At 38.6% G+C, this 17,964-nt stretch overlaps 1 protein-coding gene across 4 annotated transcripts in view; it reads left to right on the forward strand.

Moving 5' to 3' along the window:
- Positions 1–3,239: 3,239 nt before the first annotated feature.
- Positions 3,240–17,964, forward strand: part of LOC309602043 (excitatory amino acid transporter 1-like) — a gene marked incomplete at both ends in the record, with an annotated part of 97,801 nt that continues 83,076 nt past the window's right edge. For all 4 annotated transcript variants that reach the window (XM_082335332.1, XM_082335333.1, XM_082335335.1 and 1 more), the window contains one exon: positions 3,240–3,420. In XM_082335332.1, the coding sequence (XP_082191458.1) occupies positions 3,240–3,420 (181 nt within the window). The remainder of the gene's footprint in view (positions 3,421–17,964) is intronic.

Consider the following 17,964-nt stretch of genomic DNA (forward strand, 5'->3'; position numbering starts at 1 on the left):
GTCAGTTAAAAGGTCAATTCCCATCTCCAGGCAAAATGATGAAAGTATTTAAAAACTGCACCATGAAAAATAAGAATGAGATAGACATTGCAACACAAGCGGTCAACAATTTTTCTTGCTTTTTTAAGTAAATGAATAATAAATAAGTTAATTCAGATGTTTACTTACTTTCTTGAGTTAGATACCCAAGATCAAGATTCTGTGGTTCTCAGTCCAAATGCAAACCTACCTTAATCATGAGCAAGTTTGCATTATACTGTAAGATTATTTTTCTCTACATTATACAATGTTATTTGAAACACATTTAAATTAGAAAACACTTTAGCAAAACCATTACTGTGACTGCATGGAAGTAACACTGCTCTTAATTTTATTTAGTACCTAACTACTTTTTGTGTGTCTAGTATGTAAGATTATTTTTGTATACTTAAAAAGGTTTTGCAGGAAAAAACATTAAAAGCCACATCATCTATAAAAAAACTTCTTAATTATATGCTTAGCATACATTTATATAAATTTCCATTTACAATATTTCTTCATCTTATAAGAAAATGCACTTAAAAATCTCATGAAAGATGCACTGAAATATAATTATTGAATATTTTAAACTAACTTTACCAAAATTTAAAACAAAAATGTTCCTCTAAAAAGTGAAAGAAGGTCTTTGGGAATTCCCCTGACTCTCTCTGCAAATATCTTTTCAAATAGTGCAAACTTTTAAATGCTAAAAAAACTGAAGGCCACTTATTTCTCAAAAGTGGATGTTTTATGCTTTTCCCTTCATCATTCATTCCATGCTATTGAAACAGGCTGAATGGGGCTTAGTACCAGTGAGTTTAAATTGCTAAACAAGAGGCAAGTCTCATCATGTGTTTTGAATATCTACAAGAAACATACGAAGAATTACAACTGATTATGTTTTTCTCTCTTCTTGATAATGCTCCAGTTGCTTCTGAAAGATATGTCTGGTTCCCCACCCTGGGAAGAGTAGTTCATGAATAACTGTCTTTAAGAATTAGGAAGTACTTGATAGACTCACATCATGTCTCTTTAGAACAACCTAGCATGCTCACATATTTTACCATTTATTTTAAAAAGCACAGGAATAGTGTTATATAATTATGTTTAGCCTTTTCAGATTTACAGTCTGGAATATCTAATGAAGAAGTGTTCCAGTCTCCCCTGTTCTGTGTGTGTGTGCACCATCCTTCAATTCTTCCTGGGTTCTGATTTTGCATTTCTAATGAAGCTGAACTGACAAAGCGTGAAAGTGGTCTAAAAGGAAAAACAAAGAAAGTGACCTTGCTTTCACTGTGTCAAGACTAATCAATATTCCAGAAGCTCAGCTTTCCCCTCTCTTCTGATGTGTCTCCTCCCCTTTCCTTAAGTTACTGTGATAGTAAATTGCTGTATTCCAGAGCATATGCAGATTGTTAGTTTTCTCTGTCTCCCGCTCGCTCAACTTTGCAGCTCTGTTGTATTTGCTGGGAAATCCCTACCTTAACTGCCACCACCGTGTTCTTAGAGTACTGAAGATCTGAAAAGGTGAGCCGATCATTTCACTTGGTGTTTTGAGTGGAGAGTCTTAATTTTTCACTCTCTTCCTTTGTATGTTACTTAATGTAATGATCTTTTTGACTGTACCCATGTTCTTTCTTGATCTTAATGCAAGTTATAAAGGACAGATTAGCTGCATTAATGATCTTGGAAAGAAAAAGCACTGTGAATGAATCTGGTTTTTTACAAAATACTGAAAATTAATTGTTCTGAAAAAAATTCTTCTTGCACATAGTAGTTGTGTCCAAGCTAGAATACTTACTAATTTAAATATCTAGCTAAGAATGCTAGTCTAAGAATGCTTTCACTCTCTAAAGAAGCAAAGCACATATCATTCTGTTAAAATTCAGAGAGAATATTGCACTAAAGTGCCAATCTTCAAACATATGGTAAAAGCAGTGATCAAATCCCATCAAAATAAATTTCTTACAACATGATATTTCCTCTAAAACATGCTGTTTGAAAACCTTATGTATTTATATTTTAAGCCCTTCCTAAAAAAAGGTATTTAGGCACTAGATTTATTAAAAGTAAGATGTTAGAGTTGGACTGTATATAAACGGAGAGTGATTTCAGTGGAAGCAACTAACTCTATCCATTTATGAATTTCTAATTTCTTCATAAAAACATGCTGGTGTATTAAATAACACTTCAGAAAACAGGATTCTCAGTCTGGAAAACACCTTTGTACAGATTCTATTATTAAATAAATTCATACCAAGCAGCCACAAAAAATTCATTTTAAAATGAAAAATAATGTCCTAATGAAGGATTTTTAATATTAAAACATTTTAAGGTTGATTCAGTGCGTGATTTCTTAAAATCAGATTATATCCTCATAATTGCTGTCAGACCAAGCTAAGCATTACTTTGCAATGTGAACTTGTATTACAGTTTGAAGTGACAAGTTAAGTGGGATATAACTTCTGATGTTTTACAGATGTGCTCTGAATAATTTAGACTTCAAAGATGAACGTTATCAACATAAAATTGTCAAAGAGAAATCTTCTGAATAGTGGTTGAGGGATAAATAAACTATTCCTGCTGTGTTTTGCCATGTGAAAAGGAGGAATTCAGCCAATGCATTCAACCATTTAAAAACATCTGAAATGCAGAACATTTTAAACTTTCCAGTTCAAGCAAAATATTTCTCTCCAATGGTTAATGCAAAGGTGAGCTAGAATTTTTTTCAGATAACATGGGCCTGCTAAACAGATGAAAAGCAAGCCTGACATATTTTTAAATATTATAGCACCTTATGCTTCTATGAATTGTACCAATTTTACATTAGTATATCTCTAGCAACTGCAAAAAAAAATCCTCCTGGGTTTTACAGCATGACATCAAATTCAGATTAATTTCTGAATACACAGGACATATGTCTGATCAGTCCATATAATCCTTCTTTCATAGAGTTCTTCTAACGGTCATTGAGGCTATTTATCAAAAACTGCAATCAACAACTTCTTAGATATTACAAATAATATAAATTGTACTGAAACATGAAGAATATTTGCTTCCATGTAAACATATGGCTAATCATTCCTCTAAAATCTTATTGCAATATTTGATATTTCTTGTCATACAGGTTTCTCCAGTACTTCCCACGGAAAAGGGTCTTCCACTTTTCTGAAGGGATATTGACCGAAGTTAATTGTAAGAGAAAACTTTCTGCAAGATAGATGACTAAAGGTAACAGAGAAGATCCAAAAACTGGTAGTAGGATGGAACGCTTTCAACAAGGAGTTCGGAAACGTACACTTTTGGCAAAAAAAAAAGTGCAGAGCATAACAAAGGATGATGTTAAAAGTTATTTATTGAGGAATGCCTTTGTGCTCTTCACCATTGTTGCTGTGATTCTTGGTGAGTAATTTGTTCAATAGGAATATTCTGTTCTCCACTGCATTTGACAATGACAGTTTGCCAGGGCGATTTGCATTACAAATGAGATCCCAAATTCTTCTGCACTGATAAGAATGTTCTGACTTCGAGAGTTTTGGCTTTGACAGCTGGATGTTGAAGTTTTGGGAAGAGCCATTTTAATTATTCTAGTATTCCTAAGGAGAATTTTGGTGAAAGAAATCAGCTGTCTTATGGATTCTTCTCTTAAAGAATCAGGTACAATAACTGAATTGAATGTTCTCAATTAACTCTTTTTCTACCAAAACCAGCTGCAGCAAAATGATCAGGATATAACTTTTATTTACCTAATCTACCCAAAATTAACACCTTGCAATGACAAACAGAAGTCCTCAGTGAATGAAATTAAAATTAAAGGGTGACATTTCTAAGCAAAGGTATATATAAAGAGCCTCAATCTTTTCAGTTTTCCCTTGATAAATGCATAACAATCAAACCTAAGTACAAGCTTATGTTCTCTCAGTTGCTCACAATCTTACACATGCATCTTTCAGATGCAATTGGGGCAACAATGAAAATGCTACATGTTCAAAGGACTGCAAGATAGCACCTGATTAAATGCCTTTTTAGAGTGTATGGAGAGGAATCCAGAACATCAAACAGCATTTAGATTTGGAATGCACCAAAATGTTAATTTAAAATATAGCTACACATTTTGAATTTACATTGGAAAGAGAATCTTCTGAGAAAAACATACAATTTTTTGAATAAAATTTCCTTTATATAATTATGTGATCACTTTTTGTAATTTTCCTTTAAATTAAGATTAATTTTCTAAATGACACCAGATGTTTCATGAAATACCATTCCTTATAGTGTGAGCAAGAACATTATGGTTTTAATGTACTATTTTCATTTTTATTTTCTAATTAGTTTAAAATATAAAACTGTGAATCTGCTAATCAAAACCCAAATGTTAGCACTTAAAGATCGGAGTATATATCCTACACCTACGTAGGCCCTAATGTCCTTGATGATGCTGTTCCGCATAAATCTACTTACTATGTTTCTACAACTTTTTTGGGAATTAAAATTTTAGGGCTTTACCATTATTGTTGCTTGATACCACATCTGCAGGGTTATTTTAAATTAATTTTAGGTTTGATGGTCTTTTTCTGGGAGACAATTATATTAATTTTCATATGGGTAAAAAAAAGTACTTTGTTTCTATAACAGAAATGTCATTCTTTCATATATATCAACAGTATTTGATTACAAGTGCTTTTAATTACTATATAAGAATTTGTTCAATGCAAAAAAAACGTTAATATTAGGGGTAAATATTCATTTCATCTACAATGGTCAGGGAAGGCAGAACAAGCTAAGCAGGTTTTGAAACATTGTCCAATCTCAAAGGAATGCAATTATTAGATTGTCACCTGTCTATACTGCACAAGACCAAAGCACTCTTGCAATTTTTTCACTGTCATCTACCTCATGTGACTCTCATAAATGTGGCAATGTGAGAACAGAAATGTAGTCTGGACAAGTGTTTTTACTGTTATTGCATGTTTCAATTAGCTTTAGATGACTAGTGACAAACGTCTGACCACAGCTCCACTACCACCTACAGCAATGGCAGAGTGCCAGTAAGGCTGGAACACAAGTTGGAGAACTGATGAAAATGTACAGCCTAGGATCAGCCAGCTGCTCAAATTCTGCTCGTGAACCTATAGACATATCTGGTATAATATCTGGAAAAAAGTCTTCTCGTTACTATGATGGAATATTCAAAATTTTCTCACATTTGTTATTTGTGTTGCAATTTTATGTTATATATATGATTAGAACAACAAGTTCACACTTGGTAGCTCATAAAAAGGTAAAACTTGGTTTTTGACAGTTTTTTTCTGTTGTGGAAATAGGGAAGAAGTAGGGAAGAGTTGGCTAAAGAGTTTGGAAAACACTCAGTGGTTGAACTGCATCTGTCTAGTTTGGCAAGGACTAAATTGTTATCATCTCTCAGATTTTTGGTGATCTGTGGAAAATCAGATGGTGGGCTTGATCCCTTTCCTAGCAGACAGTAATCAACATTGCGAAATTAACCCATCAGTTAGCACCGCTGGCTGTCTCATCAGAGATGCTTGGATGTGAATGTAGGTGGAAACCAAACTATACTCGGGTCAGGATTAAATCATTTACAAGAAACCATGCTTAATACTCTCTGTAATCTAAACAGACAGATGACATCAGTTTTTAGGGTTGTTGGTCCAGCAATTTTCATAAAGACTAAACTCAGGAAAAGCAAAATTTTAGCTTTAAAGAGTACAACATTTCTTCAGAAACATTTATTTCAGGCCTCTCTTGTCAAGGGACTGACATGAAAAAGCCTATTTAATAGAGAATTTCCAACTTCTTTGTTGATCAGGATTGATGCTGGCAGAGGTTAAGTGGATAGGATCATATGTCTTAGCCCAGTTTCAGGACTGTAGTTTATAACAGGCACTTGAGTTTGTCAGATGAGTTTGTGTCTGTGGAAACATGCACTTTGTTATGAAGTGGGTAGCTGCAACATGCATTTGTTTGTTTTGCATACTGATATTTTGCAGGCAGAGCAGAGATTTTCTGGCATTCACATGATAAGGAGAAATATAGCTGTTTACCCTAACTTCTGCTGTTACTCTGATTCTGAACTGAATTCTAAACTGAATTCACTAGCTGCTGCAATACAAAAGCAATTAATCTTTAAAAACCTAACTATAAAGATGCCAGAAGTTATAACTCATGTTGAGAATTGCTTACGCGCTATTCTCTATTTCCCAAAAACCTCAAGAAAGGTCCTTCTGACTTCACATTTTGCATAGTTAGGATCTGTCTACACATCATTCTTATCATCATTATTGCTATTTTTAGTGAAATTTAAACTGCTTTCAAGCCTTTTGAGAAACTGAGAAAAGCATGGTCAGTAAGTGAGTTACAATGAAGTGTTTCAGATTCTGCTGGCATGCCTAGAAACATTAAATTAGTTTTTTTGCAGTGGATCTTGGCAAGAGCCAATAGATGAGAACAATTATGTGAGGCAAATTTGGGAAGCTGACCATTGGTGAATTCAGAGTGTCACAATGACCAGGAGCAATTTAAGGTAGGCTAGGGGTTCTGGTGGGTCATGGAAAATCTGCAGGAAGTCTTACAAACTTTGAAGTGCTAGCCAAATTACTGGCAAAATCTCAGGCACTGCCGTCTCTCCCACGCTACTTAGCTTCATCATCCTGTCCTCAAAATGCCTTCCTTTCAGATACCCTTCCTTCAGCAGACTGTCTTCATTCTCTGCTACTTACCTCCCATTTTCCAAAAATGCCACAGGAGTCCAGACTACTCTGGCAGGACTCCTAAATGCCAAAGAATCTCCTGTGGATTCTGAACTTGTACTGAAGGAAAGACTGAGACACACAGAGCTTCTGAGCAGAGATCCTGAGAAGCTGTTCACAGAGAAATACTGTTTTAACTGATGGGCTCAGTGAAGTAGAGAGAGGTTGTGGAGCAAGTACTATAAAAAGCAATTTCTGCATAGTTAAGAAGCCATCATAGCTCCAAATTGTTAGCTAAAATCCTCTTTACACTGCTGAAGTTATATGCCACAGTTGTCCACTGGGACATTCAAGGGGGACAGAGATGGATCCAGTTCTGGTTTCTGGCTACCTGTCCACTGAAGGGAGTGCAGGACTGGCTGTGTCATGGAACCCAGCCCTCTGTACTTGCAGGCAATCTCACAATAGATGTAAAATGTAGATAGGCCCATACAACTTCTGTTCTACAACAACAACATGCACTGTATATAGGATCCCAAAACTTTCCAACATCCTTATAAAAAAAACCCCTAGTTAAAAGTACAGGAAGAAGACATGAAATGATAGAGTTTTCGATTCTTGGAGAAGTAAGGAGGGGGGTCAGCAAAACCACTACCCTGAACTTCAGAAGGGCAGACTTTGGATTGTTTAGGAGCCTGGTTAACAGAGTCCCTTGGGAGGCAGTCCTGAAGGGCAAAGGAGTCCAGGAAGGCTGGATGTTATTCAAGGAGGAAGTCTCAAAGGCACAGGAGCAGGCTGTCCCCATGTGCCGCAAGTCGAGCAGGCGGGGGAGAAGACTGGCCTGGCTGAACAGAGAGCTTTGGCTGGAACTCAGGAAAAAAAGGAGAGCCTACCGCCTTTGGAAGAAGGGGCAGGTGACTCAGGAGGACTACAAGGATGTTGTGAGGTTATGCAGGGAGAAGATTAGAAAGGCGAAGGCCCAGCTAGAACTTAAACTGGCCACCGCTGTTAAAGATAACAAAAAATGTTTTTACAAATATATCAGCGACAAAAGAAGGGCCAGGGAGAATCTCCCTCCTTTGTTGGATGCGGAGGGAAACTTTGCCACGAAGAATGAGGAGAAGGCTGAGGTACTTAATGCCTTCTTTGCCTCAGTCTTTAATAGTCAGACTGGTCATCCTGGGGGTTTTCAGGCCCCTGAGCTGGGAGATGGAGATAGGATGCAGAATGAAGCCCCGGTTGTCAAAGAGGTGGCAGTCACCGACCTGCTCCTCCACCTGGATGCTCACAAGTCCATGGGGCCAGATGGGATCCACCCGAGGATACTGAGGGAGCTGGCAGAGGAGCTTGCCAAGCCACTCTCCATCATTTATCAGCAGTCCTGGTGAACCGGGGAGGTCCCAGATGACTGGAAGCTAGCAAATGTGGCGCCCCTCTACAAGAAGGGCCAGAAGGAGGATCCAGGGAACTACAGGCCTGTCAGCTTGACCTCGGTGCCGGGGAAGGTCATGGAACAAATCATCTTGAGTGCCATTACGCGGCACGTGCGGGACAATCGGGGGATCAGGCTCAGCCAGCATGGGTTTATGGAAGGGAGATCCTGCTTCACTAACCTGGTCTCCTTCTATGACAAGGTGACCCGCTTAGTGGATGAGGGGAAGGCTGTGGATGTTGTCTGCTTGGACTTTAGTAAGGCCTTTGACACTGTCTCCCACAGCATTCTCCTGGAGAAGCTGGCTGCTCATGGCTTGGATAAGTGCACTCTGTGCTGGGTTAAAAACTGGCTGGACGGCCGAGCCCAGAGAGTGGTGGTTAACGGGGTCAAATCCAGTTGGCGACCGGTCACGAGTGGTGTTCCCCAGGGCTCAGTGTTGGGGCCAGTTCTGTTTAATATCTTCATTGATGTTTTGGATTAAGGGATTGAGTGCACCCTCAGGAAGTTTGCAGATGACACCAAGTTGGGTGGAAGTGTCGATCTGCTGGAGGGCAGGAAGGCCCTACAGAGGGACCTGGACAGGCTGGATCGTTGGGCCGGGACCAACTGCATGAGATTCAACAAGGCTAAGTGCCGGGTCCTGCACTTGGGTCACAACAACCCCATGCAACGCTACAGGCTTGGGGAGGAGTGGCTGGAGAGCTGCCTGGCAGAAAAGGACCTGGGGGTGTTGGTTGACAGCCACCTGAACATGAGCCAGCCCAGGTGGCCAAGGCCAATGGCATCCTGGCTTGTATCAGGAATAGTGTGGCCAGCAGGACCAGGGAGGTGATAATGCCCCTGTACTCAGCACTGGTGAGGCCACACCTCGAGTACTGTGTTCAGTTTTGGGCCCCTCACTACAAGAAGGACATTGAGGTGCTGGAGAGTGTCCAAAGAAGGGCAACGAAGTTGGTGAAGGGTCTAGAGAACAAGTCTTATGAGGAGCGGCTGAGGGAACTGGGGTTGTTTAGCCTGGAGAAGAGGAGGCTGAGGGGAGACCTTATTGCTCTCTACAACTACCTGAAAGGAGGTTGTAGTGAGGTGGGGGTCGGTCTCTTCTCCCTAGTAACAAGCGATAGGATGAGAGGAAACGGCCTCAAGCTGCGCCAGGGGAAGTTTAGGTTGGATATTAGGAAAAACTTCTTCACCGAAAGGGTAGTCAGGCATTGGAACAGGCTGCCCAGGGAAGCGGTTGAGTCTCCATCCCTGGAGGTATTTAAAAGAAGGGTAGATGAGATGCTTAGGGACATGGTTTAGTGGTGGACTTGGCAGTGCTAGGTTAACAGTTGGACTCGATGATCTTAAGGGTCTTTTCCAACCTTAATGATTCTATGATTCTATGATTCTATAAGACAGGAGAGATGAAGTCATTACCAATGTCCCTATGTCCCTGAAAAAGCAGAGAGTTAAATAAAGCCTGCAAATGCTCCTTCATAATACAGAAGGCAAAAAAAAGCCCAAACCCAAACAAAAAAAAACCCTCCGCAACCTAAAATATCTGAACAGTGAAAAGCTGTGCAGAGTAGCAGATTCTCCTATTCCAACACACTGCTGGTCTGAACAATAAGTTAAAATGACTCTGAAGAGGTACACGTCTGTGATACACAGGTAGACAGAACCCTGGATAATACCCACAGTTAAGTGGCAAAACCTTCCTAAGTAATATCTTGAAAACATTGCTAAGCAAAACCTTAATTCTATTTGAAGTTAAGAAATATTTATAATTTTGGGAAAAAAATTTAAATAGACGCCATAAGGTCCAGAGTAGCATTAAAAATTGAAAGGAGATGATCCTTTCCCAAAAGAAGAAAAAGTATGGAAATACAAAGAACTTTAATTCTGCTATTAAGTAGTCAGTAATAAAAATCAGACTGTGAAATATAAACAGTATGCTAGTTTAGCAGTTACTTTCAAAATAAAATTATCACAGTCTTAATTTCTTATCATACACTCTGATGTTACTGAAATGAAACAGCAGTGGATGTTGAACTGCCATACATGGCATAGAGTAACAACAATACAGTTGGCTACTTTGTGAATCACAATTGTGCATTCTGGAGACAGTAGCTGTGCATATATACACAGTAAAGGTACAAAATATGCTAAATACAACCTTACTACCTTCTTATTTGCTCTAAATTGTAAAATCAGTGGACTTGCAAAGTAGTGCTGAAAAGTAACATTTCTGAGAGGTCATAAAACAATTCAGAGAAACATACATTAATTGCACTCTTCATACAGCTTGTGAAAATGTAGGCACTGGTGAGCTTTTCAAAACTCTCTCTAGAAATTCAATTTAAATTTATTTATGTAATACCACTTCTTATAAAGCAGATTTCAAGGCTATCATGGGTGGAATGCAGTACAGTAACAACATGAGATATTTAGGATGTTTACGTGGTTCCTAAGAGATTTTACAAGAAATTTCCCTGAATGCTAGTAGAATATGCAATCAAAAATGCAAATGAAATCAGTCATGCAATCAAAAGATATGTTACAACAGAAAAAGTGGTCATCTTAAAGCCTGTCAAGAAACAATTTGTGTTTGCATGAGCATCAAAGGGGACTAAAAAGACATTTCAGTAGCAAATGAACTAGTATTGGGGCTTGCCAGTCCTTTCCACTTTTCAGTAGGCATGTACTGTAGTCACTATGGTAACTGCAAAGCAGTACAAAATCATAAGCAAGGTGCCAATGACTTGTATGCTGAGTAAATGTTTAACATTGTTAGATTCTTACTAGCACCTTAGCTACTGTAAAGCTAGAATGAGTTGGCATCTGCACTGGAATGCCTTCAAGTTGGCCAAAATGAAGGTGTAGCTGAAGACAGCATGTTCAGTTGTTTATGAATTCCTGAAACTTTCATTCATCTGGCTTAAATTTCTCACATAATTTCTTAAAAAAAAACAGGCATCTAAAAGTTTCCAAAGATTTTAAGATATCAAAGAAAAAATAGTTTTATAAAATATTTAGGTGAATCAAGATAAAGTGCATTTAAAAAACTATAGAAAGAAATCCAATATTAAAGAGAGGTAAATAAAGAAATTAGATCTTCTAGACTTTAATAAGACTGCTAAAAAAGTAAGATATAAATGCAGACATTCTGATACTTTGTACTGTGGCATTGACTTTTAAATCAGGATAAATAGCAGCTGAGAGATAATTATTGACTTTTTTATTTTTTCATGCCTTGTTAAAAAAATCCCATGTTCTGGAACCAGCAACTGTGTAAAATAATCCATGCAGTCACTTTAGTTGTGTATATCCTCTGTCCATCCTCCCAATTACTTTCATTTACTGTGCATTCCATTCAGATTTTGTATTTCATTCAGCTTCAGATTAGAAATCAGCATCTTTGGGATTTAGCATATTTTGTCATATATTTGCTTCTCAGCATAATACAGCCCAGTTCTGGGTAACCCCAGAAGTCCACGAACTAAGCATGTAACTGCCTAAAACTTGCCAGGAGAAAAAAAATAAACAGGATTACATGCCTACTCCCACTCCTTTCTGAGTGAGTCAGGACCATGCCAGATACTTTCACCCAGTGAAGATCCAGAAGCACAAGAGCCCTCACCTTAGGAATGGTGTCAGCAGTGCTTGAGGAATTGGCTCACTTTTCCTTTCAAAAGGCAAGTTACAGGAGGATGCAATTCTGCCATTCCTTTCAAAGTTGTATCCTCAGGCAGAAGGAAATGCAAGACTTCTAAAGGCAAATACATATGCCAAGAGAGCAAAAGATGGCATGATGTTTTACCTAATGGCTAAAACACTCATCTATAACAGGGAGCACCAGGTTGTGAAGTAATCCTTGGAGCAAGAACAGGAACACAGGGCATCCAAAATCCAGTTGATTCTCTGCATGGGTGTGTCAAAGGTGCTCAGTTTCTAAATCCCCAGGACTTAGCATGGAATTAGGCAAATAGATGTTTAAGTCATGGCAATTCTGAGAAAAAGACAAGCAGAACAGTGAGAAGTGAGGGGTCTTCCAAAACAAATGGAGAAGTGCCCATTAACTTCATAGATTTTCCACAAGTAAGCTTTTTTATCTAGAGGTACTTTGAAGGTCACAATTTGGACTCAGGTACTTACTATGTAATTAAGTATTGTTTCAGGTGCCAGTTTCCCTTTGCCATTTTTGTGTCCTTTAAGATAGGGAAATTCTGCCATTCTGAATAATGCCTAACAGTGAGAAGAGAGTTATCATAACCTATATGGAGGCTACACCTAAATTAATCCTCTATGCTACAACATTTTCAGAATCACAGACCACCCACTATATCTTTCAAATGGCTTAATGCACAAAAAGCTAGGCAATGAAAAGGCTTACATCAGACCTCTTTTTAATCAACTGAAAACACTTTTTGCAATTCATGTGTTAAAAGAGACTGTTGACCAGTAAACTAAATAGATGGAAGATTCCATCTAAACTAAATAGATGGAAGATTCCATCTATTTAGTCATATTGAGATTTTTAGGGATGAAGTGGCTCAACTAACAAAATCAAACAGCTAGGGACTGAAAGCATCCTCACTATCTTTTTAAAAAGATGGTAACACGATTCCATGAATTTTAGTCATGAACCTGAATTCCTTATCAAATGAATTCACTGAACGATAAATCAAACATAAAGGATTCCAGTAATACTTACAACTGATATGGCCACAGTCTTGATTTCTACAATGGGAAATCCTTCCTCTCAGTCTGTCCAGGTTGCTTGCATGTGTCAGCAAAACACTGGATGAAAAAGAATCTTTAAAATCTTTTAACAGTCTGCCACATGAGTTACGTTCCATGACACAAACAGTTCTGGCATAGGCATATTTAGGTTCATCAAAATGGTTCAAAGAGAATATAAGGAAAACCAGAAAGCAAGGAAAGAGCAGGTGATGTATAAGGGGGGGTGAGGGTGGGGGAAGATCCAAGATAAAATTATGAAAAAAAAAATTAAGATCAAAATCAAAAGCATGCAAGTGAATTGGTGAGTCTGGTTCTTGTGGTGAGCAAAGAAAGAGATTAAGAACAATTGTGATTTTGTTGGCAACTTGAAGTATTTATTATCACTAGAGAAGTTATTTACCTGTTTGTCTCAATTAAATATAGTTGCGGCCTTATCTGAAACTGATTGTTAGAAGAAAAGGTGTCAGAACAAAATAGCGAATCAAGCAGAAACAAATGACCCAAAGAACAAAAGCATTCATTACAGAGCTCTGCAGGAACATAAGAATGAAATGACTGTGCAGCTAATAAAAATATACAATGTTCCATTAAACTGGTAGGAGCCCGATTCTTTTACTGGCTCTAGCCCAATTTCTGTTATAGAACAAAATGTTATTTGCTTGCTGGTTACAAGGTTTCCTGAAAGAGCACTATTAACAGCACTACTAACTGATACTTTAGTGCATCATTCTACCTTGTTTAAGATTATCTTTTCCAATTATTATGAAGCTCTCTATTTCCTGCTGGAAAAGAAAAAGTAAGTCTCTACCTCATCTATTAAAGAAAAGGATTTTGATATGGACCTCATTTAACAGTGTTTTGAGATTTACTGGTAAAAAGCAGAAGTGTTTTAACTCTTATTGGTGTGTTCTGTTTGAACTGGCGAGCACTAATATGGAAAAGGCAGCTCTTGCACTGTCATTAATATACCACCTAGTAATTTTCTCTTGAAATGTCCTTGAGTTATTTTTGATCAAGTAAAAAGTAAAACTGCTACATTTTCTACTTTCTGCATGACAATACAGTAGAGGGCATGGACATTTTAAAAAATATTAACTCCAAATTATGGTGTGGTCTTAATTCCTGTGTGTTTCTGAAATAAAACAGAGAACAGAAGCTCATAAGGATTCATTTTAAAAATTGAGACTTCACTTGTTTAACAAAACTGCTGCTATTGTTCACTTAAAAACATCATGCCAATTTTAGGAGCTTCTTTATTCTCTTTAAATTATCAATTATTTGAAGTAGTGAAAAAAACAATCCTTCTCTATTGAATTTTTTTATCTAATTCTTCTAAGTAGGCCAAGGACGAGGATAGACTTAAACTTCCCTAAAGTTCTTGAATGAGCACTTAGATGGGGGTAAAGCCCCATCTCTCATCTTCTAAGAGTTATGGTTCTTTTTTTTTTACACTGATATGGTGTTTTAAACCCATGTGTAGGTGTGCAACTTATTTCATCTATGCAACACAAAGAATCGTGAAACAGTTTTATATCATTGTGAAACTAAGGCATTTTGTAATACAGTTAAGAACTTCTTCATTTTCTCCATGGAAGATTTTAAAATTAATTTTCAAATTCAGTTTAGGAAATGATATATAAGTTGATGATACCCTGGTAGATCACTAGAATTTTTTTTACAAATTTTTTTTGTAAAAAAACAACCAAACAAAAAAGAATAAACAGCTCCATAACTAATCTATTCCTAAAAAACTGAATAGCATAAAAGTATTATTCCTGAGGGAATTGGCTGATGTAGTTGCCAAGGCACTCTCCATGATATTTGAAAAGTCATGGCAGTCAGGTGAAGTCCCTGGGGACTGGAAAAAGGGAAACATTGCACCCATTTTTAAAAAGGATAGAAAGGAGGACCCTGGGAACTACCGACCTGTCAGCCTCACCTCTGTGCCTGGGAAGATCATGGAACAGATCCTCCTAGAAGCTATGCTAAGGCACATGGAGGACAGGGAGGGGATTCGAGACAGCCAGCATGGCTTCACCAAGGGCAAGTCCTGCCTGACCAACCTAGTGGCCTTCTGTGATGGAGTAACTACATCAGTGGATGAGGGAAGAGCTATGGATGTCATCTATCTGGACTTCTGTAAGGCCTTTGACATGGTCCCCCACAATATCCTTCTCTCTGAATTGGAAGGATATGGATTGGATGGGTGGACTGTTTGGTAGATAAGGAATTGGCTGGATGGTCGCATCCAGAGGGTAGTGGTCAATGGCTCAATGTCCAGATGGAGAACAGTGACGAGTGGTGTCCCTCAGGGGGCTGTATTGGGACCAGTACTGTTCAATATCTTCATCAATGACATAGACAGAGGGATCGAGTGCACCCTCAGCAAGTTTGCAGATGACACCAAGCTGAGTGGTGCAGTTGACACGCCTGAGGGACGGGATACCATCCAGAGGGACCTGGACAAGCTTGAGAAATGGGCCCACGTGAACCTCATGAGGTTCAACAAGGCCAAGTGCAAGGTCCTGCACCTGGGTCAGGGCAACCCCCAGTATCAATACAGGCTGGGGGATGAAGGGATTGAGAGTAGCCCTGTGGAGAAGGACTACCAACCGAAACTATTTTATGATTCAATTATTTTTTGTCTTGCTGCTTCAGACCTTGATTTTAATACTCATTTCATCACACTTTGATGTTAATCCATTTAAGAAATTTGATATAGAAGATTATATGTTTCTTAGCAATTACAGATGTACCCATAGTTTTTAAAGCCTGATATGAAGACTTTATTGTTTCCTTTCTGGTACTGCAGCATCTAGAAATGAAAACCCTAGGCCAATTCATCAGTGTCTTCCTGTTTTAGGAATAAGCAATCCCAAATCATGTCTGCCATTTTTGCCATTTCCATCCCATTCCTATCACTGTCAATTATTTTCGCCTTCTGTTCCTTTCAAGTTTTAAATCCTCTCTTCACTGTATTCATATAAATTGAGTTTTATTTTGAACATCTACATTGGTATAAAAATTCAGTAAAATAATTTAGTTCAAGGATTGTTCCGATTGTCATCAGGATTATCTGCAAAACCACGTTTTCCATAAATTTGACTATATCAGTGACAAGTACAGCTCAAAAATCTTTTTATAAGTCTAGCCTGATTTGCTTCTTCGTTATCAACTGTATTAATTGTTCAGCAATGTGGTTCTGTTATATGACTATACACATGTACAGAATTCATCTCCTTAACTTAAACAAGCACTACTGATTTTCGTCCAGAAGAAGTCTAACAGATTCTGTTGAGGAATCTACTCTTTCCTGCCATGCAGAAATGGTACACCATTTATCATTTGAGAAGTCAGGCTCTGATAATGTAGATTACTTGTTCTTTTCTGTTACAAAGGGTAGACAGAAACCTGCACAACAGGTTGTGGGAGCACGTTTCACACAAGGCTTTGTTTCATTACAATTTTCAGAATTAATCAGAAACTTGAAACTTTTACTGAGAAAGGCCAGCTCCAGTATTTTATCTTCTCAGTCTTGATCATGAACTGCATATAAAAACTGCATATAAATTAATAGCAGTGCTAAGATTAAGGCTGAAGAATTAGTAACTATCAAGCGTCGACCCAGTTCACCATAATAGACTACCAGGGCACATTTTTTCCACATCACAGAAATTCTTTTTGTAAACTGCAGTGCTGGGCAACCCTGTAATTCTGCGCAGAGCACATTAGGACAAAAAAAAGGAATAATTTTTGACTCAACATGTTTACATAGAGCTTCAGAAACTTACTCTCACTACCAATAATATTCATTCAAACAGCCATCTACTCAGGCCCTGATTCTCTCTTAGGCCACTTTGTACTGCTTGGACAGTAGTCGACCAGATAATCAAGCCCTTATAGCATAGCATAAGGACTAGTTCTTATAGCAGCCTCAGAAACCCTTATTAACATCAGTGAGGCTTTGTACTAGTGCAGAGATTAATCCATGTGGAACTAATTGCAGGATTGTGGCCTAAGAAACCGGTCTAGCTCTATTTGCTTGTTATTCAGTTGTCAAAATGTAGTGCTTATTAAGTGCAGAAACAAAGGGTCCAGATCATAGAATCATAGAATAACAGGTTGGAAGGGACCTCAAGGATCATCTGGTTCAACCTATCTTGGCAAACACATGGTCTAGACAAGTGTCCAATGTTGGGGAATCCACCACTTCCCTGAGGAGATTATTCCAATGGCCGATTGTTCTCACTGTAAAAAATTTTCCTCTCATGTCCAATCGGTATCTCCCCAGGAGTAACTTGTTCCCATTACCCCTCATCTTTTCCATGTGACTCTTTGTAAAAAGGGAGTCTCCATCTTTTTGTAGCTCCCCTTTAAGTACTGGTACATGGCAATGAGATCACCTCTAAGCCTCCTTTTCTCAAGGCTGAACAAGCCCAGCTCTTTCAGCCTATCCTCATACGGCAGGCTTCCCAGACCTTTGATCATCTTGGTGGCCCTTCTCTGGACCCCCTCCAGCCTGTCCACATCTTTTTTTGTATAACAGGGACCAGAACTGTACACAGTATTCCAGGTGTGGCCTGACAAGCGCTGAGTGGGATAATGACTTCTTTATCTCTGCTGGTGATGCCCTTTTTGATGCAACCCAGCATCCTATTGGCCGCCTTGGCCGCAGCAGCACACTGCTCACTCATGTTGAGCTTCCTGTCCACCAGGACCCCCAGGTCCCTTTCCACAGAGCTGCTCCCCAGCCGGGTAGATCCCAGTCTGAGCTGCACTCCTGGATTATGTTTTCCCAGGTGCAAGACCTTACACTTGTCCTTGTTAAACTTCATAAGATTCCTGTTAGCCCACTCTTCCAGCCTATCCAGGTCTTCCTGCAGGGTGGCTCTCCCTTCCAGAGTGTCTTACTTCCCCACTCAGTTTGGTATCATCGGCAAACCTCATCAGGCTACACTTGATCCCATCATCCAGATCACTTATGAAGATATTAAACAGCGTTGGGTCCAGTATCGATCCCTAGGGGACCCCAATTGTGATGGGCTGCCAGTTTGAAAAAGAGCTATTTACCACCACCCTTTG

The sequence above is a fragment of the Platalea leucorodia genome, assembly GCF_965183815.1.
Source record: "Platalea leucorodia genome assembly, chromosome: W".
NCBI classification, from domain to species: Eukaryota; Metazoa; Chordata; class Aves; order Pelecaniformes; family Threskiornithidae; genus Platalea; species Platalea leucorodia.